The 24,615-nt window shown below is 45.1% G+C and overlaps 1 protein-coding gene across 1 annotated transcript in view; it reads right to left on the bottom strand.

Moving 5' to 3' along the window:
• Positions 1–24,615, bottom strand: part of LOC146811711 (prostasin-like) — a 100,534-nt gene that overhangs the window by 33,566 nt on the left and 42,353 nt on the right. Inside the window, exons 2-3 of the mRNA XM_085618702.1 lie at positions 16,577–16,606; positions 10,268–10,412 (exon numbers count right to left, since the gene is read on the bottom strand). Coding sequence (XP_085474828.1) covers positions 10,268–10,412; positions 16,577–16,606 — 175 coding nt within the window. The remainder of the gene's footprint in view (positions 1–10,267; positions 10,413–16,576; positions 16,607–24,615) is intronic.

Below are 24,615 nucleotides of genomic sequence, written 5' to 3'. Positions count from 1 at the left end.
ATGGATTGTTCCCATAAGAAGCAGGGTCAGCACTGATTTACATAAGGCGGGCCTCAGTCTAGAGTGGCACAATGAGCGAAAAACAATAGGTTGAAGGCAACCTAGAGCAACGGCCAGTGGTTTACACTGTTTGCAAACATTCCTCTTTTCATATCATCACCTTTTGTCTGTTTGATGTACCGCCTTACGTGAATAAAGGTATGCCTAGACATGGATATCATGCTCCCTGTGCCACAGGATCCGAGCTATTTATCACGGATGAGGCCGAACAAGATCGAAACTTGTCTGAGGTTGCTTCTGGTCCTTCCTGGAAGGGACATTGGCAGTTTGGGATGGACTGTTATTACGAGGAGCACGGTCAGTACTGATTTGCTTAAGGTGGGCATCTGCCTAGAGTGGGACAGTAGGTAACAAGTTATGGATTGGAATGCTATCCAGAAAAATTTCCAGTGGTTTGGACTATTTGCAAGCATTTCTCCTATCACTGTTCGTGTATCTGATGAAACAACCTCAACTTTCTAGGCATCACTGCAAATGCACAAAATTGACTCTCATCCTACTTCTCTTGTAGTTCTTTCTCGGCTGCCAGGGACTCCAGCCTGTCCTTGCCATAGCACCTCTCCTTTTCTTACTTTCTGTACTACTTCCTTGGGAGACCTTATCTCCTTAGCCATGTTCTTGTGCCATCTTTATGCAGATATTTTGTGCTACAATGGTCCCTAGGAAGGTAGGGATAGGAAGTAACAAATGAATACAGACCCAATCAGTGCTGTATTGGTTAACTTATCCAGCCGGACAGAGGTTCAATATTTAATTTATCAGCAAGTTTTTTGGATATAAACAAACACAAATATTGAAAAGTGGGACACAAGCTTGCATCCTACTACACAGACATAAAATAGGGAGAACATTTAAGCAAGGCTCAGGCAACGCTTACGGTTTGTTTTGACAAGTAGTATGAATTTTAAGAAACAAATTGCAAGTAACGCCTCTACACAGTTAAAAATAACATCACATTTAGTGCATGAGGCCTTTTAAAGGTGTCGACGACGTTTCGACCCAAGTGAACAATGCGTGGATCATCTTCAGGACATTATATTAGCATGCCTGTATATAAGTGCCTAAGATAACTGTAAATTAGACATAGGTCAAGAGAAGGGAGGAAGAAGACATAAGGAGAAAATTAGGGGGGGTGTATATCATCGGTATACAGCCTCGAGAGAACACAAGCTAGTCTGAACAAAAATGTTTAGCTTCAAAGAATTATCAAGACGCATTGGTAAAAAACAGTGGTAATAATGAATCACGTGGTGCAGTGAGAAGGAGTAAGTGACTGAGTGAGATAATAAATCTTGGAGTTAGCATGACTGCATACATTTAACGCTTGGTCAAAACAATCATGTCATGTCGATAAGGTATCAATACATTCAGCAGTATGAGCTTTTATGGTAGTAAACTAGCATTTTAATAAAAAAGAAAATTGCGGCGCAGTTTATACGTGGAGGAGAAAAAGAGAGAAATTGATCAAGAACGTCGCAGTGAGTGAGGAGAAAGGTTCTGTTGCGGGTATTAGACCATATTTAATCATAGCAACACGGCGCAGTGACTGCGTGATTTAAAAAGGACAAGAGGATGTCGTAGTGAAAAGGTAGGAACTCTAGGATGACCGCCGTGCTTGGCAGACAAGGGAATGTAGCAGCAAGAGAATAGGGGCTCAGAGATAACCGCCGTGCGCAGGGGACGGGGTTGCCGTGGTAGAGGATGAAAGAAGATAGGCACAGAAAGATCCTTACTTGGGGGAGTCCGAAGGGCCTGCTACTAGACTGTGGGTGTGACAACACCGGATGCGGGAACGTCTGGGCTCGGTAGGGACTCCTACGGGAGTGGGGGGAGTACCCAGAATTAGCGGCCGTGAGGAAGCGGGAGTGCGAGGAAGAAAGTGTATGCGATGATGCTTACCGGCCGTCGCAGGTATGCGGTACTGGCAGGTCGAGGATCATGGGGCACTTCAGGGAGCAATTCAGGAGGGGCTGCGTGTAATACGACTTCGCGATGGCAGCACGATGGCCTGAAAGCAATGGGGGTGTTAGTTTGTACCAGAGAGAGGCCATGTAGTGTGGTGGATGCACAGGACAGGGACTCACCGCAAGTAAAGTAATTGGAGGGATTCACGAGAGTGGAGCCACAGGTGTGTTCTCGGACGGCGTAATGACCTGGAAGGAATTGACAGGGGGTCAATTCGGCTGACAGCAACTGGGAATTGAGGAGCTAAAAGAGCGCTGTGGAGGCGCGCTTACCAATAGTCAATGAATGTGCCGTGCTGCTCAGGGGGTCAGCATCCGGGATAGCGGAGGGAAAGGTGACTAAGGCTCTGCTTCAAGTAGTGAGAGAAGTGCCCTGATAGGTCGGTAGAGTCATGTGATGGAAGTTCATCAGAAAGTGAAGAAGGGCCTGGAAGATGGAAACGGTGGCCATATTGGAGTGGGGTGAGTTCCATAGAGTGAGTGTAGGAAGACTTGAATTGAGTGCGATGAAGAAAGGGTGAAGGCGGGTGGGAGGACAGAAAAGAAGAATGGGCTACATAATTCCGTGACAAAGTAATAATGGCTAAAAACCTTTTCAACAAAATTGTAGGCTAAAAAACTTATGAAACAGAATTACATGAAAAAATCTGCGAGGGGGCAGACCAAGTTCAGTCCTTGAATTTAGATAAGACTGGTCCAGTCCTCAAGGCGACTCAACCCTGTATGTAAACTGTTGGTTTTTAAGATCCATTTGAGTTCTTCTTTGTTTAGAAGTTTGCCACTGTATATCATCCTTGGAATGGCCATTTTCCATGTAATGTTCCACCAGAGGTGCATTGGGTGTCTTGCATCGTATTCTGCTCCAGTGTTGGCAGATGCCAATACGTGTTTTATGGGTAGTCTGTCCGATATAGATTCTGTTGCAAGGACAAAGGATCGCATATTTTAGAGTACAATTTTGTTGAAAAGGTTTTTAGCCATTATTACTTTGTCAGAGAATTATGTCACCCATTCTTCTTTTCTGTCCTCCCACCCGCTATCCCGGATGCTGACCCCCTGAGCAGCACGGCGCATTCATCGACTATTGGTAAGCACACCTCCACAGCGCTCTTTTAGCTCCTCAATTCCCAGTTGCTGTCAGCCGAATTGACCCCCTGTCAATTCCTTCCAGGTCATTACGCCGTCCGAGCACATGCCTGTGGCTCCACTCCCGTGAATCCCTCCAATTTCTTTACTTGAGGTGAGTCCCGGTCCTGTGCATCCACCACACTACATGACCTCTCTCCGGTACAAACGAACACCCCCATTGCTTTCAGGCCATCGCGCTGCCATCGCGAAGTCGTATTACACGCAGCCCCCCCTGAAGTGCTCCCTGAAGTGCCCCTTGATCCTCGACCTGCCAGTACCGCATATATGCGACGGCCGGTAAGCATCATCGCACACTTTCTTCCTTGCACTCCCGCTTCCTCACTGCCGCTAATTCTGGGTACTCCCCCACTCCTGTAGGAGCCCCTACCGAGCCTGGACGTTCCCGCATCCGGTGTTGTCACACCCACAATCTCGTGGCAGGCCCTTCGGACTCCCCCAAGTAAGGATCTTTCTGTGCCTATCTTCTTTCATCCTCTACCACGGCAACCCCGTCTGCTGCGCACGGCGGTTATCTCTGAGCCCCTATCCTCTTGCTGCTACATTCTCTTGTCTGCCAAGCATGGCGGTCATCCTAGAGTTCCTATCTTTTCACTACGGCATCCTCTTGTCCTTTATAAATCACGCAGTCACTGCGCCATGTTTTTATGCTTAAATATGGTCTAATACCTGTAAGAGAACCTTTCTCCTCACTCACTGCGACGTTCTTGATCAATTTCTCTCTTTTTCTCCTCCACGTATCTACTGCGCCACAATTTTCTTGTTCATTAAAATGCTAGTGTACTACCATAAAAGCTCATACTGCTGAATGTATTGATACCTTATCGACATGACACGATTGTTTTGACCAAGCGTTAAATGTATGCAGTCACGCTAACTCCAAGACTTATTATCTCACTCAGTCACTTACTCTTTCTCACTGCACCACGTGATTCATTATTACCACTGTTTTTACCAATGCGTTTTGATAATTCTTTGAAGCTAAAATTATTTGTTCAGACTAGCTTGTGTTCTCTCGAGGCTGTATACCGATGATATACACCCTCCTAATTTTCTCCTTATGTCTTCTTCCTCCCTTCTCTTGACCTATGTCTAATTTACAGTTATCTTAGGCACTTATATACAGGCATGCTAATATAATGTCCTGAAGATGATCCACGCATTGTTCACTTGAATCGAAACGTCGTCGACACCTTTAAAATGCCTCATGCACTAAATGTGATGTTATTATTAACTGTGTAGAGGCGTTACTTGCAATTTGTTTCTTAAAATTCATACTACTTGTCAAAACAAACCGTAAGCGTTGCCTGAGCCTCGCTTAAATGTTCTCCCTATTTTATGTTTGTGTAGTAGGATGCAGGCTTGTGTCCCACTTTTCAATATTTGTGTTTGTTTATATCCAAAAAACTTGCTGATAAATTAAATATTGAACCTCTGTCCGGCTGGATAAGTTAACCAATACAGCACTGATTGGGTCTGTATTCATTTGTTACTTCCTATCCCTACCTCCCTAGGGACCATTGTAGCACAAAATAATTGATTCCCGAGGTCCCTGGCTGACTTTACTTGGGTCCCCTTATTGTTTGAAAAGATCTTTATGCAGATGGCACCCAAATCTTTTTCTCATTTCCTACTTTCACTCACCTCTTTCAGACACATACCTGTCTCATGGCTATCTCACATTGGACGGCTCATGTTAAACGCTTCTAAAACTGAGGCTCAGTTCTTTCCCTGCTTATTTGTACCTTTCTCTCACCTGACTTAATCCACTTCCACCATGACATTTTCCACCCCTGCCAGACTCCTTAAGGTTTTTTTCATCATAATGAAAAAACATGGATTCCATTATTACTGCCACAGCCACAGCAGCATGATACCAAGCACTCAACATTTGCAAAAGTCATCCACATATTGTATTGAGTACAGCTAAGGCACTCACCAACTCACTAGTGCTGAGCAGACTTGATTACTGCAATAGTCTATGAGTGAGCTTCCCTTACTATGTATTTGCTAAGCTGGACAAGGTCCTGTATTCTGCATTCATGCATCTTATGCAGTTTTCCTGATCAAATGTGCATCAAGCTGGCTAGCTTGCAGCCAAACAGGGCCATTTGCAAGCTATTGATGCTTCAGTGGCATCATCCAGAACTAGCAGTCCAACACCATTCACTGACACACTATCTGAGAACTGATACAGGGTAGTCATAATCTCATAGTTGCAGGCAGTAGGCTGCCCTGTACCACATCCGGGTTCCGGCCATCCTACTACATCCTGTACACTTGAACACACTAATGTCAGGCACGTGTTCACCTCTCTCCCTGCAAAAGTTCATAAACTTATTAAAATGGAATTTCTTGCGACTGGAATGTCAACAGTGAGCAGGGCACCACGTATCACAAACTGCTGTCAACATCAGCATTATATTCTTCTAGATATAGTTGTGTGCTTAAATCAGCCTGCCCTCGCCATTGATATACAGACAGTGTGCATGAATAATTCCACATTACTGCTGAGCATTTAGGTTGAATATTACCACCTGTCCTTGGTTACATGTACTACAGATTCTTCTCTAAATGTGTATATCCAAACTGTTTTACAATCAACACCCCTTCAGCCAGATGAACCGAACAACCCAGCACTGGCCATCCCTAACACCAACCCCCTCGCAGGCCCTAGAAACTGTCCTGTACCAGACCCAAAATCCAGAGACCAAACCTCCGAAAAAGGGCGCCATGGCAGCTTGATATAGAATGAAGATACAGGAGTGACAGTCGGGGCTTGCAGCTTCACACAGAGCAAGAACCCCTGCAGCCAACATGAAGAAGTGAGAGACTTAGAGAACTGTCAAGCAGCCCTCACCCACTGCCAGTGCCCTGCGTTGCCCAGGCAACCACCAAATGGCGCGCTCTCAGAAAACGCAAGAGCTTCCATCATGAAGTCAGGCAAGGAAGTTTGGCCCTCTGGAGTGAGACAATGCACACATCTGTCCAGCCCCCTGAAAATGACAGTTTGATAATAGCCGACACCGGAACCCTGGAATGAAAACATGTACAATTCGTTCTGGGAATTAGGCTATTTTAGAGAGACAATAACATGTTTGCATATAATTGCATTCTAAGGAAGAAAATGTCAATATCAACTAAATTACTTTAGGTTTCAAAACAATTGTTATACTGGGGAAACGGAGATGATATAGAAGAGAGCAGCAAATTGTAGTCATATGGCTCAGGCACACATTTACGAACCCGGGCTCAGGGAGCACATACGTGATTTACTGAGAGATAGTGCAGAAAAAATAAATTGGCACTACGAAAGGCATAAAGAAGACATTGGGCAGACCAATCAAACACGCACAAGAATGAACACAGAGATCTGACCACAGGCTGAGATACTAACCCAACAAAGAGAGTATCCGACCCCCTTGTGCTGCAGTGGTGGCAACGTAGTGACCGGATCTAGTCGTTGTAGGGATGTACGCATGCACACAAGATGATGATTATTGAGGAATACTTGGAGACAGGAGCTTTAATCTTGTATGTGCTGAAGGTATGTACTATTGAAACATTTTTGTTAAATAAATATAGATAAATGAGGTTTTGACCCACGTGCAGTGGGTTTCAGAGGCAAAAGGCCTAGCCAGAGGACCTGGTCAAAGGCCAGTCTCTGCCTTTAACTCCTGCTGTGCTCAGCCTAAGGTCATTCGTAGTGGGATATATCCACACAGGGTCTGGCCAAATGTGAGGTAATAAGTGATGTCATTGATGATACCATCCCTAATGCCATTTGCAGAACCATATGTGAGGTCATGAATAGCGCATTGGCGGAGAGTTATGGTTGTGATGCTATCTGTAACTGGTGATGGTGTTAAGAAGTTTTGGGTGGTGTCCTCTTCCGCTTCCTGCCTTTTCTTGCTAGTCTGGGGGTTGGATTGTGCTTTGTAGGTGCTTTTATGCAAGTTTAGAGGATGGGAGGCCTTTCAGGATTTGGGACAATGAAGAATGTAGTCGGTTATTTTTTGAAGCCTATTTGGCTCCAGAGTTATCAGTTCAGTGAATTGTTTGTTAATGGGGGTGAGATGGTAACAGCGCTAAAGAAGACGCTCAGGGGTGCTTAGGGAGGAAGGCAGTGTTGCACCAGGCAAAAAGCCGCAAAGCAATCAGAACTGGATAGGAGGTGGCAGAAGGGTGCCATACTTTCCACCTTAACCAGGTCTCGGGTGGTGCAAAGGAATACCAGAAGAGGGACAGAGCAGGAAAAGCATAGGCAGTGATGGGTGACGCGTACCAGTGGGAACATCTAATCTCTACTACAAAAGCTGTAGATGGCATGCAGAATCCAGTTGCTCAGGGTAAAGGTGCGTGGCTGATTGGGCAGAGTAGTGACTAAGGTAGCAGTTGGCTGGCAGAGATAGGTGGTAATTTTCCATTGCTTAGAAGGTGTACTGGTACAGCGAGAGCAGTGGAGGGCTGTGGGCTGGCATAAGAATGCAGTCTTTGCCAATGACAGAAAGGGTGCATCAAAAGGATGAGAGACTGAAGAATGGAGTTATGAAGTGTTGCATTCACCATCCAAGGGCATGAGCACAGACAGCTTGATGCTGGGACATGTGACAGCACAAGGACTTCTGAGTGAGGGCACGCTGAGACAGCGCAGGCCACTGGGGTGACCTGAGAGGCAGAGGCAGAAGAAAGGGGTTATACGAGAGCTTGTGCAGCTACATGGCAGGATGAGGAGGGTGCTGGTAGGAGAGAGGGTAAGAGTACAGAGAGGGACATCTTGGGAAAGGGCAAATGCAAAAAAGGTAGATGGAAAACATAGAAATAGAAAGTGGTGGAGGAGGCAGCCCCAAGCACTAAGGACCGTAGGGGCTGCAGTGGCCCGTATGGCCCATGGCCCTTATTCTAGATGAGCACCCTATCCCTATTTATACTGTGGTACACCTTGAACCAGGTGTGCCAAGCGCAAACAGTGGCAGTGCGCCTTACTGCACATAATGCGCTACCCCCAGGGCAGCCGCAAACTCCCACTGCCCTGGGGGTAAGACTTTAATGAAAGGCAGACTGGCTGGTAAACGTAGCCAGGCCTTCTGTCTCTGTGCATGCTGCAATGCCACCCGCTTAAAAAAGGCTTCCTGCGATCCGGTGCTGGTCGATGCAGTGAGTGACTGCTCCCGCTAGCAGGAGGATGTCCGGGAGGTCCTTTGAACCCCCTTTCTGCCCTCCACATGGCTGCCTTTGGAGGCAAACTGACTGCTCATCACCTTCCTTTGGGGCACACTCAGTGTGCTTCATGACAGCCTTGTGACGTATTCGCCGGCATCCATGATAGGGCGCAGGGCAGGCGCTGGGAGAGGGTTTGCCTCATTTGCATGGGTGTTTAGTGTGGACAGAGTTGGGCTCCTGCTTAGTTTGGAGGAGAGCAGCGAGGCCCAAGGACTCAGATGCCAGAGGGAAATTAAGCGGCGGAACAAGAATGTTTTGGAGGATAGAATGGATTGAGAGAAAAAGACATCCGGAGAACAAGTCTGAAGGTTATGAACTGTTCAGGGGTGAGGCTGCGCCTTTGACGTTTTTACCAAACACGATTTACTCGTTGGAACTGCAAGAAATCTTGAGGGGAAACTTGGCCTTGAAGGAACGTGAGTTTTTTGGGAACTGGGAGTTCTGAATGGGGTTCATTAGGTGGTTGATAAAGCTGGGTAGGGGAGGAAGGTGTGGAGTTGTTTTGTTATCGGTATTAATTACATTGTTGCTGGTTAGTTCCAGGATGGACTGGGGAAGGAACACGATGAAGAACAGGCCCAGAGAGATAGAACGGGAGATAGAATTGAAATGACTGGACAGGACAGGTAGGTGCTTTGACTAGTAGGCTCAAAGGGGGTGCTTAAGGCCCTTTGGGGGGGGACAGGTGGGGACGTCTGTGCTTTGTACTAAAGTGACAATTGATTTTCAACTGTAGGCCGAACTACCAGATTGTAGTTAATGTACATTAACATAACCTGCCATTAGAAGAAGCTTTTACACCAGAGAAGGTGCATGAGGATAACTCGGTGCTCCAACGGGAAAAAGGATCCCCGAGATTACACAGGGACGTGATCCTGCAGGATTTCTCGACACTTATCGGGGACCACACCCGACCACCCTACCTTGCAACTCAGGCACTCACTTCCTCAAACGGCTGCCTCGACCTCTAGAGGTGCCCCTTCCCCACTGCCCTTCCTCGAAATAGTAATCCTCTGTAAGCCAGATTTTCAGATATCATCACACAACACGAGCCACATACCCACGGCACGAGCCACATATCCACGACACGAGCCACATATCCACAACCCTTTCCGCTGGTGAATATCTGGGAGCAGGGTGTGAGATTACTCTCTTAAGTGCACTCCAGCTCCTGCAGCTCGCTTGTCGGACCCTGAGATGTATGAGAGGTTCCTTAAGGCTGGGCACCTTACTGCTTCACTACATGCCCTCGGTGGCGGACTCCGGGGGGTCACGGCAGGGGAAGAAATCGGAATAATAAAGAAAATGTAAAACCTACCTCGAGGCTGGATTCTGCGTCTTCTCTGCTCCTGCTCTCCTGCCTCCGACCCTGACAGGAACAGGAGGCAGGCAGCCAGGCTTCCACCCCTAAACCAATCACAACGCTGCAATGCAGCGTTGTGATTGGTCTGACCGCCATCACATGGCGCTCAGCCAGGGGTTGGAGGGGTGGGCATGTTCTCCACGCATGCTGTAATGCAGCCTGCATGGAGAATGGGAAAGTGTGCATGACTTGTTTGGACAGCCCGAGAGGGCCAACCAAACAGTCATTGCGCACTTACGAGTGGGCAAACCCCTCCTCCCTTGCCCTGCTCTGAGGGCAGAGCAGCCAGCCTGCCACAAAGCAGCAGGACATGAATCATAAAATGATGATAACGCAAAGTTATTATCATTTTATGTTTCTCACTGCTTAAAAGCAGTGCCCTACTGTTGACTCACTCTCAGACCCACACAAATGTTTCATAAATGCTCTATGTTAATGGAGTTTTAGACTGTCAATTGCAAGGTGTAATCTGGACACCTCTGATACATGGAGTTATCGTCTAGATACTTACCCTGGGAAGCAATGCGCTGCTGACAGTATGTGAGTGGTATCTATTAGAGAGCCTCCGCACACATGATCCACACCATAGGTCACGCTAACCTGCCATGGATATTGTCCAGAGTTGGCATCTATACCGCCCACGATCCGACTGTGACCTGGAGCAAGAGAGACAAGAGTTTATTAGCTAAAAATGTCCTTTCAAAACCTAGAGCAATATAAACAAGCATGAATGCGCGAGCCATGCCGCTGAAAGCGAGACGGGTGCAGCTGGGACACTGGGTCCAACTTTTGGTTACAGCAACATGAGCCCCCTTCTCTTCTGCTCCTCCCCACCCCACTCATCCAATTTCCCACCCCTCACCCACACATGCAATCACACCCACAAATTGATACCATCCTCAACCTTGCAAGACACCGACAGTCTCAGATACACGCACCACGCACCACGCACCAACATTTTATGGTATGCAAATCACCAACCTCTGACTGCCACCCCCTACTGCTTGACTGCAGAGATCCGTCTCTAGATTGTCAATAACAATTTAAAACTCAACTCAGACAAAATGCACAGCCTCATGTGGTGCCTAAACATAACCCCTTCACCACTGCTTGGCCAAAAAGCATACTCCCAGGACCAAAAATGTTAAAAATCTTTGGTAACGGCGGACTCAGATCGACCACTGCACAACTATCAGGAAACACTTACCCCCTCGGCATCACCCCTGCTAACCCGAGGAAAATCTCAACAGACATAACTAATAACCTCACAAATGACAAATCAGCAAGCACAACAATGCTCACCATCATGCGGTCTCAAGACCTCCCACTTCAGTGCCATACCAGCATTACCAGCAATGTCACTTCACACCTGATATCCAAACTCCACCAAGAACTCCATCAGTAGCCTCATTAAAACCCTTGCAACTCTCCCAGCTAAATAGATCAAAGGCATAAAACCAAATCTATCTGACCATCTTCTCACCATGAACACCCCCTTCTCCATGATGAAAATATTCAACCCAGGGCACACCACAGGAACCACATAGATCAAGACACTAGTCAGGCTCTAGACACAAGTTTCGATAGCAGACTCTACCCAACTACGCTCATGCATGGATAACAATGCAAAGCTTGCTAGCCCTGTATATGGCCTAAAAGTTACACATGGTTTAATAAACCCAATGACCCGATCCCACAGAAACGTCTTCTTGAAGGCACAGAACATGAAGACCCACAAGAGCAAACAACAGAGCCACACACAGAACACAAATAACCGCCAAACCGAACAAGCTCAGAAACCATGCAACTCATCCATTTCAACACATAACTGTCCATCTCTGACTGCACCTCAGCTACAATAACAAAGACCAGACTAAACTAACCGCCACTCACACACTTAACTGACTCGCAGCAGGACTTCCCAGCCCAATAACACCAAAACCCCTCCTTAAAACCCTGTTAACAAGCACCAGCTAAGCAGCTCCCTCCCAAAACGAAGTCCCCATTAATATCACTACTAGGTGGTGCAAGAAAGGATTCCATGGAACATGGAACCCACCACCCAATTTGGAAGTAAAACAACAGCTACAATAGGCATGCTAAGGGCCTATACACCCTTGGACACTGGTGCCACTGTACATGCTGCAGCAATTATAGCTATGCCGACATCCTTCAGATCATATAGCCATCTCACCCACAGTGATATGCCCACACACCAGATCACAGCAGCATTCAAAGGCCTCACATTGCACCAATGAACCCTATGTAGACCTTCATAACCACCCTCACATCTGCAAAAGAGCAACAGACCAGAAACATGCGCCTAAACGTACATTGGTTGTCCAAACATTGTTCTATCTTCTCTCCTCACTGGATAAGAATCTTCTTTTCCCAGCATAGAAACTGGTGGCCCGACGCACGTACTCCCACCATCTAGTTTCAAAACCCTTACAGACTAGTCTGCCAAAATCACCTGAGCCAAGGAAAAGGAGGTAAACAGACAATCCCACAACCAAACTAAACTAAACCCACTAAACTAAAGCACGCAGATTTCACTCCAGGCTACGAATTCCACTTCTTTATTGCTCTATGCCACATTATAACTCCCTCTCTTTCTTTTGAAATATACAGGTCACCTTCTTCCAACCCCAAATTCTCTGATACACTTAGAGACTCCATAACATACTTCATTCACAAATCCCCAAGTAACACCATAGTGAAGACTTCCACATCCGGTTGGAACAACTTGACAAACCATCTACATTCTTGTTAACCATCAGCATAGAATTTCTACTCCTGACGCAATCAGTCATAGGTCCCATTGGGCAGGGTACATGCTCATTACGATTTTCAGGTCTGACATCCTTCTAGTAGTATCTACACCTCACCCACTGCCATACAGTGAGCAGTTACTCATCTCATTTGCCATCCAACAGCCATAACCATCAACCCTCCACCATCGTAGGAATTATGCAAGAATCTAGCTAAACACGTCTGCTAAATTCAAGACATCTACTAACTGGTCCAGTTACATTTGTCAGACCAACTTTGTCTTTATCCCAAAACGTTGTAAACCCTCATTTACATCCTGACCTTCCCATACCCAAGGAACTAGCCCTCGAACAGTTTAGAGCCCATGGCAAACTCTACTCTGCACATCTAATACAAACAAACAAACTAGGGTGGTTTCAGAGACCCCTGCCCACAAGCAATATTTAAACATATCATGACAATAGAGCAACTCCCTAAACAAATGAATAGTCCCAGACCAGTTCATGGAAGCACAGATAAAAACCAGCCTTAAAGAAGCCAGCTCACGCACCACATAAAGCAACTGTTTCTGACCTTACAACACAACACATCACATCATACACAACTCATAACCAACACACACTGCTAGCCCACAGGTCTGTTTGTCCCCTACAAACCAGCCCCTCAAAGCACGTGGTTAACCTCAAGGACCCATACACATAGCCTCAATAAGTAAATATGCACTACTCAGCCACACAATGACACCCCCCCCCCCCAAGCCAGGATAGGTGGGCCGAGCCTCCTGGAAAAAACACACTAACATATAACTCACATTGCTATTCAAAAACGCCCTCAACGCCCCAAAAAAACATCTTTACACCCACAATGTAACTCAGATTAGGCAGAGGATCATAGGACCTGCACCCCTACTGTGATAAACCCAACAGCGACAACACAAGCTAGCATCGCTCCAACACGCCTTTGGCTTGCTGACTGCCAGCTCTGTCCCTATCCATCCCTCCCTACTTCCCTTACCCCATCAAAACATAACCCTTGGTAAGATCCTGTACTCGTACCACTTTATGCGTTGCTCAAGCACTCTAGTCAAGCCTGGTCTGAGGGCACACCCGTGGAAGACCACTCATGGGCACAAAACTGCAGACACATGCGCTTCAAGAAGAAGCAAGAATAACTGTGAACAAGCAGCATGTAAAAACTGCATGGCATGTCGCAAGAATCCCAGAGAGTGAGCAGTCGGCTGTGCTGTTCCATTTCTTTTTATCTGGCAGCACTGAGATTTCATTTCAGCTACAACTAGCGCTTGCAAATCAAGGAAAAAAACGGGCATCGCCGTTCAAAGCGGCCAGCAATTCCAATAGGATAAGGAGCATCAGAAACCCGACGTGCCAGGGTGGTAAAGTGTGCTTTGAGATAATCATAGAGGACTGACCACATAATTTGTGAATTTTGAGCTTGGAGATAAGTCAGTAACGTGACAGCTCTAAGGGAGGCAAACTAGCCCTGAAGAGGTGTGACCACAGCTGATTTTAACTCTGGGGTCACAATGCCTCCTGCAAACCTGCAGTTGGCCAACTGGGTCGCGTTGACATTGCTTGCTTCAGACATTGTTTTCATGACAGGTGCCACATAGACCTCTGAAGCTTCATTCCAACCCAGAAGAAGTAGAGGAGTCCCCTACTGAATCACAGCAGGTGTAGTGCTTTCCGGTGTGAAATGTAAGCTTTGGGCTAGTACAGCTTCTCTAATACTGCCTATGTCACCACGGAAGAAACACTGAGTGACTTCCCGCCATACTGGGAGCTGCTTCGACTTGCAAGCTGGAATGTCTAACTTAAACAAAGCTGGGGTGCTGATTTCAGCGTATCCAAAGGACTTTGGACAGCGAATTTTCTTGCCTAGAAAATCATCTTCCACAACAATCAGTTCTACAGACAATTTTGTTTAGATTTCCTTTATATGCGTTTTGAACATCCCAGCGATCCTCTAACTTTTTCTGAGAACAAAGACATTTTCACCTGCGTTCGATCCTTGACTTGACCGACCGGAATGGAAACTAGTACTTGAAAAACCTTCTCAAGCAAGTTCAGATTTGTCACCAATGACTTCACTGCTAGGTCTCTCCTACAGTTTCTTAACCACCATCTTGTCATTTTTGGTGACAAGCACTGGGCTGACCACTGAAGTCCAAGAGGCGAGCTCCATAGTTGTAGGTGTAATAAAATATTGCTGAAAGTGGGAACCCAGTCCAATAGCCACCCTCCGGCATGCATGGGACCCTTAAAATGCTGAAATCCCCCATGTCCTAGGGCATCATTAGCGCCACAATATTCTAACTGGTACTCCGTAATCGGGATTTAGTTCACCTTATTGCATACTTTCTAGTAGTTTATGAAGTTTCAGGGGAAACCTAAACAAGTATCTGGTGTCCTGTAAATCAGCTCTACCCCCAATAAGTGTTAGGATTTACTGAACAGATGAGATCAAGCATTGGGCGGCGGTTAGTTCATTTCATGCTGGGTAAATCTTACTGAAAAGGGTACACCGAAGAAAAACCTTTTGAGGAAGGATGTTTTCTTGGCAGAAAAATGCTTCTGTTAGAGACCCCTGATGGGACAAAGAATGTGATGCAATATTATGAGCACTGGTTATATGTCCTGTGTACCGTTTATGCTGAAGTATGCGACAAACCTGATCTGTCCTGTGCAAAACCTGCGGCTTGTCACAGAATGTGGCGCCTCCATTTAAAGGATGCCTCTCTCATGTAGAATATGTGCAAGAACCAGCTTCTGAGGCCACCGGGCTGTTAAATGCACAGAAAAAGAGTTGCGTGTCCAGGCCGCCCACCTGCCTCCACACTGGGCAGCAGTGTCTTCATCAGGTACCATTCCCTTCCATTGAACTATTTGTGGAATGGTGAACTCTTAATCACGGATCTTGGATCAAGGAGAAGTGTGGCTCAATGGTTAGAGCGGCAGACCCTGATGCAGAGGTCTGGCCCGGACCAGGGTTCAAATCCCGTCTCGGCGGGTATTGGGCTCAATTTCCCCGGACCCGATAATTGTCGCCTCGGTGCCTATTCTAATCATGGGTCACACTCTGCAACTCTGGGCAATAGCTTGCTTAATCTCCACAACGGCCCCAACAGCGCTAGGATGCCTGGCTTCACCTTGGGGGTGCCCAGGAGTGGGCACTTCACAGGGAAAGGCCAGGAAGGGTTCCACAGTGGTATGTGCACAGCGCCTGAGAGACCCTTTCGGGGGTGTGTGGAGCGCTATATAAATGCACTACATTTACATTTACATTTGATAACCACTGGAGGTCAACATCCAAGTGTAGATCAGCATGAAACTCTTTGTTGCCAAACACCTTTATCCTAAAATAATACTTGTGTGTCTCCAATTACAGTGTTAACTGCATGTTGTGAGGCCACTTCAACAAACCTTTAATAAAATATTGTTCTTCGGCTGCAGAAAACATCATCTGTACTATTCCAACATTTTAGCAGTTTCTACCATTGTTAACCGCTCATTATATCTTTTGAATAGGAACAGATTTACCTAAACCAGTACATTTTTACTATCCAAGTTTGTACCTGTAAATTAAAACTGATTTTCAAACCTGAGTCTGATGAAATCCAATAGAGCATATTTTCCCATGCACATTAACGATTAGTCCCATGTTATCAATGCCCTCTATCGCTTCCGGTTGGGTATACTCTTCTGAAGACGTTAGGCATAGGTGGTCCTCCACAACCAATGTATCAAATGTAATAGTCTTAATCATCAAGTATGGTATACGTCACAGAAGCGGCTGATGAAGCTAATTAGCATATTGAACTTATGTTTAAAAAACAGACCCTAGTCCTGCCATAATGGGCATCAGCACTGGAGTTAATGTAAATTATTATGATCTATTGAGATCCAGCCAATATCCTGTGGCTTCCTCTGCCTTCCTTTTCTCTAAAAGTTAAACTAAAGAATTTCTATGATATAAAAAACTCAAAAACGGATCAAGGAAAAATCTTAACAGCTCTTTGGACAGTACTTACGTGCTTCTTCAGGTCGTACATCACAGAAACCTACAAAAACAAGAGAAAAAGCAGGCCAGTTACTTTTTGAGAACAATAAATACTTGTCACAAATGTGGTCAAGTAATTATATATATATATATATATATATATATATATATATATATATATATATATATATATATATATATATATATATATATATATATATATATATATATATATATATATATATATATATATATATATATATCCATATTACTACTGATTAATGTCAACCCCTGGATTACTAGACTTATCACTGTTTTCAGAAGGTTGATGGACTATAGAGACAGTCCTTGAACCCATGTTTTGGGGAAAAAAGGGAGCATGGCTGTGAAGATAATAGACATGAGACCAGGACCAGTCAAACAGCGAAAGACCTGTCCCAACTAGTGTTGCCACTTGGACAATTTCCTACCTGCACCACTGGTATTTGGATGTCCCGGCCCATACAAAAAAAAAAAGCAAAATCACCCAATTCTGGTATTTTTAGCCCTCATCTGTACATACTTCAAACTGTAAATAGAAAACACTTTAAGATGTGCTCATGAGCTACGTGAATGATCTACGGCTAATCACTAAAGTAAACAAAGGCAGAAAAGTCAAGTTACAAATTAACACATTTGATTGTGTTAAAAGCCCTATTCAGTATCACACCCCGGCCTTTGCAGCCTCTTAAAATAACAACACATATCTGGTGTTTTTCTCTTGTAAAGGTGGCAAACCTAATCCCAGCTACAGTGCGACAGGTAGATGAACCCAGGGAACCCACATCATGAAAAACATACCCCAGATAAGAAACAAAAGAGTTGTAAGCACTGCCAAGGCTCCATTGGCAAGTACCTGAACCATGCCATGGTTGAATGCCCAGTTCCCAGGGCTTAATTTGAGCCTATGGTATCCAGTGCACAGCACTGGCATTTAATTGTCTACACTCGCACTTATGACAGCTGCCACTTGGTGGCGCAGTTTGTATATAAATTAGAGATGAGCAGAACAGCCATTGTTTATTAATTCAGTACGGATTGAAAACAACTAATACCTGCTGATCCCCCCCCTCCCCCCCCAAGCTATTTACCTGCTGATCCCCCCCCCCCAAGCCATTTTTAAAGATTTGGGGGCCTGGGATAGGCTGAACTGTCACACTTGTAGAGTTCTGGTTAGTAGTTGTTGTGTAGGTACTATCATTGGCAATGACGGCAGTGGCAATGGGTGGTGCAAGCTGCAGAGTCCTCCTGACTAAAGCCCTGGCACTTATTTATTTATTTTTTTACAAATTAAGCACTGCCAGTTCCCCTCCACTTGAGTGAGTCCCTCTGTCACGTGAGCCATCACTAGTACACCTAAATGCTGGTATTAGTTCTCAGGGCACAGTGCAGAGCTGCTCTGCAGCGTATCTTTAATTGGGGTGCCCGGTGCAGACTGCACTCTGCGCACATTGAGGGGGAAAATGCATTGTCCACAGAGCAGGCGCAAACAGACAGTTTACGCCTGCTCTGGAGACAGTGTCTGAGTGAAAGAGAGAGCTGCAGTTTGAAATGTATCCTGTTTTTCACTTCCGGCTGACGCAGCCTTATTTTCAATAAGGAACAAGGATCCGCCCACAGTCGGTGCAGTGTGTGAATACATTTACCTGTGGGAGGGATCTGTGTGGGTTTCTAGGACCTTATGCCCTCGGCCGAAGTAGTGCCCTCGAGAGGCTCAAAAACTCTGTGCCACTTCATTTGTGGCTATCAGTCAGCTTGCCCCGGCACATAGGTATGTAACAGGGAGAAGGGGCAAAGAAGTTTCATCATTTGCATAGATTCTCGCCCCTCCCCCCACCCCCAAAGTATCGTGCAGGGCAAAAAGTGCAACTATGCCAACCATATTAGTTAAGATACTGCACAAACGTCGGAGGCCCGCTCTGTAATGCATACACGCCAACATCTTAGAAGGGAAAAGTGGGAGATTTAGAAAAAATAAACGGGAGACTGTATTTCTCTCATTGACTTCTATTGAGGCCTGGATCTGGTCTATTGGCTGATGTGTGGGACTTGCAAGCGTGCTGCTGCAGGGTCGGATATCAGAAACGCAAATATACTTCTTTTCTTTACCTGTCAGGAGCACAGAGAAAACGCTATGGCAGGCAGAGAGAGACTGACAAAAATGCTGTTCACTGCCTACAGGAGCGGCTTACTGGCAGTGTATACTCCGAGTCACATAAGACCAGGCCCTATTGTATACATGCATACAGAAAACTTGGAGGGAGTCGAGACTGAGACTTTTCCTCGCTCTCCCAACCGAACTATAGATCTCACTGCACGAGAAGGACATACAACCAGCTACTCTATAGAGGACTGGGAATATTGAGAATAAAGACAGTAAAGGAGAAGAAAAACCTTCTGGAAAACTAATAGGGTTGTTAATATTGCCCTCACCCACTTAGTAGTGGCATGCTTCAACATAGGGCCACTAACACACCCTAGCACAGATCTAAACTCTGGGTGGAACGCATATTTTTTTTATAGAAAATAATATTTTCATGAGAGGAATCCTTATTGCAGAGAAAAAGATCATTCAAACTAAGTGGGTGCCCCAATTTTGATTTATTATGGCCCCCCTTGACAGGGTTAAAAATATGATCAACGGGAATATAGGAGGAGCTACATCTCCATTACCCTGTCTGCATGTACTGTCATATTTCAGCCAATTCCAAATGTCCTTCTGGGTCACTGGCCTTCTTCAGGAGACAAGAACTCTTATTACAGTCCTAATCTCTCCTAGTTTAGTTAACCAAAAGGTAGGGATAAGTTTATGGAAATACTTGCCTACAGTAGACACACTGAGGATGCATACCTATTGGATACATGCCAACCCTCCCGATTATGGTGGGAGACTCCCGATTTCAGGGCTAGTCTCCCACCTTCTGATTCTGCATGCAGAAACCCTGATTCTTCTGTGGGCTTCAGATGGCAGGGGCTGGTCTTGTGTGACTCGGTTTGTACACTGAACAGTAACCTGCTCCTGCAAGAGAGTGCACAACATTTTTGTCAGTCTCTCTCTGCCTGCCATAGCGATTACTCTGCACTCCTGACAGGTAAAGAAAAAACTTATATTTTCATTTTTGATGTCTGAACCTGCAGCAGCACACTTTTAAGTTCCATACGCGTCACTAGACCTGATGTAGGCCGCAATAGAAGTCAATGGGAGAAATACATTCTCCTGATTATTTAAAAAAATCTCCCAGATTCCTCTTCCAAATTGTTGGCATGTATGCTATTGGCTGAAGCCCGCCAAGGAATCGGGGTTTTTGCATGCCCGAATCAGGAGGTGGGAGGCTAGCCTTGAAATCGGTAGTCTCCCGTGTGAATCGGGAGGGTTGGCATGTACGATAATGCCAAGGTGCTTTGAGGGTGCTAAAAGTAGGCACTGATGGATGTTGCATCCCTGGGGCACTCATGTAAGTACTATATAACATTATATAATATAAACAATGTTTCTATTGGCTACCATTACTTATCTTCCTTCAGTTAGTAAAGATATCCGTTTGGATGAACACTGTGTTATCAGTCTCTCATCTTGTTGCTGTCGCCATTTGAGATGCATAGGACGTCACTGTGGACGTCTACGTTTGTAGGTGAAAACTGATCCACGGGGTACTCGCTGGTAGACAATGATGTCTAGGATTGGGTGTCTATTTGCGAATTATAGAAATTGTACCTTTTGAACTATTTGCTAATTTTACAATCAATTTATTTCTCTAGAGTTTGCTTTCAACTTGATTCAAATGCTCAACCAATTTAAAATTTAAAAACAACACTACTAAAATCGGGCATTTGAGCCAGAGTAAAAGCACGAAGCACTCTGTTCACAAAATGTGATAGTATTACCACCTAGTGGACGGTACTGAGAACTGCATTCATTTAAAACGCGGTAGAGTCAAGACACATACCTCGTGAGTGTTCCAACGTGCACACGCCTCCATGGCAAATGTTAGTTCACAACGCTGGCAAGAAAATATTGGAAGAACACGTCGTTTTTAAATGACCTCTAGAAGGCTAGAATTTTACTTGGTAAGAATATTGTAAGAGTAAACAAAGGGTTTAATTTACAAAGCCCTCAGACAGAACATTAGACAGAATGTTTGTATAGCACTTCACACCACATATGCCGTTTCTAAGCTATGTAAAAACCAGGCATCACTACTATGCAATTTGGTGTACTCAATATGCGACCTCTCGAACGATACAAGGGTGATTGGGTCTTGTCGGGATGAAAATTCGTCATCTGCAGACCACCTTGCGTTTAAGTGACTCAAGAGCTATCCGACCGACGTCACTGAGGAGGCAGAGTGGAGCACTCCTGACAGGTGAGTTATAAACAGAATTTTGGAATTGTAAACTGTAGCAACTAATCATTCGAAAGACCAAACCAGACATTCCTGAACTTCTACTCCTGAATGTTTCCAAAAGGCTGAAATTGGAAATTTCACTTTCAAGAATTCTACAATTTCAAGAAGGTAGGTATCCTGTGATAATCAGGTTATCTGGGCTGACGTCAGTGTTTGAAAAATGGCAGGTAAAATCGTGGTCTACCTCGTTTTGTTCAGTTGAGACGTTCAGTACTGGGGCTGCTGCAGCACCCCCAGAAATAACCATGCTGGAGTTCAGAAGGTGAATGAGCAATTTGAAATGTATTTATTTATGTTCGATTAATTAAAACCATTACATATATTTATCTCAAAAGTAAGAAAGAGAAAAAAAAGAAGTGTATGCAGCGCAAAAGAGTAGGGGTGGGCGGAATTTGCGAAAGTGACTTTCGCAAATTATCGCGAAAATGTTAAAAATCTCCGCAAACACGCGGAAATATCGCGAAGATGCGGAAGTTTTTTTCCCGCCCGTTCGCGATATTTTCTGCGTGGTCGCGGCTCGCCAACTTACCCATGCGGTTGCTCGCGTGCGCGGTCATCTTGTTTTCACTCTTCTCGCGGTGCATGATCGCGAGAAGAAAGACGTGATCGCGCGACCAATGACATTACTGCGGGCGCGAACTGTCGCGAGACAGCGCAAATGGCTACCAACAATCCAACATCTCGTGGAGAACGCGACCGGATCGGGAAAACTTGTCGGCGAACGCGGGGATTCAGGTAAGGCGATCGCGTGCGCGCGAGAATGTATTATTTTACAGCGCGAGCAAGAAACAAATTATCGCTAAGCTGCGGAATGCGGAAATTTTGACATTTTCGCGCTCTCCGCGGAACGCGAAAATTTCAAATTATCGCAATTTCCACGAGCGGAACGGGAATTTAGCCCAGGCCTACAAAAGAATGATATAAAACGTGTACATAAAAAAAAAATTCAAAAGAGAATTTTTCCTTTTTTAGGATCAGTTAATCAGGGTTTAGGATTGCTTCACCAGGAGCCTCGCTGGTCTTGGTCGTGTTCCGTCCGGGGGACTGAGCTTTATGCAGTGAATGGTGAAAGGTGAATGAGCACTAAAGATGCCTTTAAATGGGGTTTTTATCTTGCCACGTGTCTACGCTCTCAAAAACAATGGTCAAGCTGCTGCTTATTCATGTAACATGGACATAGGCATTTACTTTTAATTCTCAGAGAACATAGTGAGACGATTTTGTAAAGTGAAATATGTGTCTATCTTGCTGCAGTACAGGGAGTGTGGAAGGAAAGGTTGTGGATGTTTTATGTGCAAATGATAATTGCTGAAAAACGATTTTCATACATAGTCTTGTTGCTGTCGCCATTTGAGATGCATAGGACGTCACTGTGGACGTCTACGTTTGTAGGTGAAAACTGATCCACGGGGTACTCGCTGGTAGACAATGATGTCTAGGATTGGGTGTCTATTTGCGAATTATAGAAATTGTACCTTTTGAACTATTTGCTAATTTTACAATCAATTTATTTCTCTAGAGTTTGCTTTCAACTTGATTCAAATGCTCAACCAATTTAAAATTTAAAAACAACACTACTAAAATCGGGCATTTGAGCCAGAGTAAAAGCACGAAGCACTCTGTTCACAAAATGTGATAGTATTACCACCTAGTGGACGGTACTGAGAACTGCATTCATTTAAAACGCGGTAGAGTCAAGACACATACCTCGTGAGTGTTCCAACGTGCACACGCCTCCATGGCAAATGTTAGTTCACAACGCTGGCAAGAAAATATTGGAAGAACACGTCGTTTTTAAATGACCTCTAGAAGGCTAGAATTTTACTTGGTAAGAATATTGTAAGAGTAAACAAAGGGTTTAATTTACAAAGCCCTCAGACAGAACATTAGACAGAACATTGTATGCGTGCGTGCATATCCCGCCCATGGGAGTGAATTTGCGACATTCGTGGAACTCACAAGGAATTTCAGGAGTGTTTCCTTGAATCTTTTATAGATTTCCAAGAGCACTCCCATGGGCAGCCATTTGTGAACACCCTGATGTGTACATGTGTACGCTACCGCATTCAGAAGTGGAAAGCTTGCCAATTTGTTTTGAACCTTTTTTGTAGGTTTTCCACGCGGAAAACTGACTGAAAAATGTTGTGACTGCAGACCAACATTTGTAAATTTTACCCAATTCTGAAAGCCCACGAACCTACTCCATTCAAGATATTTGCTCGTAAGGGGATTTTGGCAAGATTTGTGAAATTTACATGTGAGGAAACTAAAATTGCAACAATCCTAGTACTGTAAGTTAATAATGAGATGTTGCCCTCGTAAACGATATTCGTCCAAACTGATTTAACATCAGTGCGCTAATAGCCTTGTGAATGTGGTCTGAAGTGGTTAAGCGTTTGCAGATTTCATAGCATGAGTGAGGAGTCCTGAAAATGTTTACTAGCTAAATGTTTGTATAGCACTTCACACCACATATGCCGTTTCTAAGCTATGTAAAAACCAGGCATCACTACTATGCAATTTGGTGTACTCAATATGCGACCTCTCGAACGATACAAGGGTGATTGGGTCTTGTCGGGATGAAAATTCGTCATCTGCAGACCACCTTGCGTTTAAGTGACTCAAGAGCTATCCGACCGACGTCACTGAGGAGGCAGAGTGGAGCACTCCTGACAGGTGAGTTATAAACAGAATTTTGGAATTGTAAACTGTAGCAACTAATCATTCGAAAGACCAAACCAGACATTCCTGAACTTCTACTCCTGAATGTTTCCAAAAGGCTGAAATTGGAAATTTCACTTTCAAGAATTCTACAATTTCAAGAAGGTAGGTATCCTGTGATAATCAGGTTATCTGGGCTGACGTCAGTGTTTGAAAAATGGCAGGTAAAATCGTGGTCTACCTCGTTTTGTTCAGTTGAGACGTTCAGTACTGGGGCTGCTGCAGCACCCCCAGAAATAACCATGCTGGAGTTCAGAAGGTGAATGAGCAATTTGAAATGTATTTATTTATGTTCGATTAATTAAAACCATTACATATATTTATCTCAAAAGTAAGAAAGAGAAAAAAAAGAAGTGTATGCAGCGCAAAAGAGTAGGGGTGGGCGGAATTTGCGAAAGTGACTTTCGCAAATTATCGCGAAAATGTTAAAAATCTCCGCAAACACGCGGAAATATCGCGAAGATGCGGAAGTTTTTTTCCCGCCCGTTCGCGATATTTTCTGCGTGGTCGCGGCTCGCCAACTTACCCATGCGGTTGCTCGCGTGCGCGGTCATCTTGTTTTCACTCTTCTCGCGGTGCATGATCGCGAGAAGAAAGACGTGATCGCGCGACCAATGACATTACTGCGGGCGCGAACTGTCGCGAGACAGCGCAAATGGCTACCAACAATCCAACATCTCGTGGAGAACGCGACCGGATCGGGAAAACTTGTCGGCGAACGCGGGGATTCAGGTAAGGCGATCGCGTGCGCGCGAGAATGTATTATTTTACAGCGCGAGCAAGAAACAAATTATCGCTAAGCTGCGGAATGCGGAAATTTTGACATTTTCGCGCTCTCCGCGGAACGCGAAAATTTCAAATTATCGCAATTTCCACGAGCGGAACGGGAATTTAGCCCAGGCCT

This window comes from Triturus cristatus, chromosome 7 (genome assembly GCF_964204655.1).
Source record: "Triturus cristatus chromosome 7, aTriCri1.1, whole genome shotgun sequence".
Taxonomy (NCBI): Eukaryota; Metazoa; Chordata; class Amphibia; order Caudata; family Salamandridae; genus Triturus; species Triturus cristatus.
The sequence above is the reverse complement of the archived record's forward strand: the minus strand, read 5'-3'. Positions and strand labels throughout refer to the sequence as shown.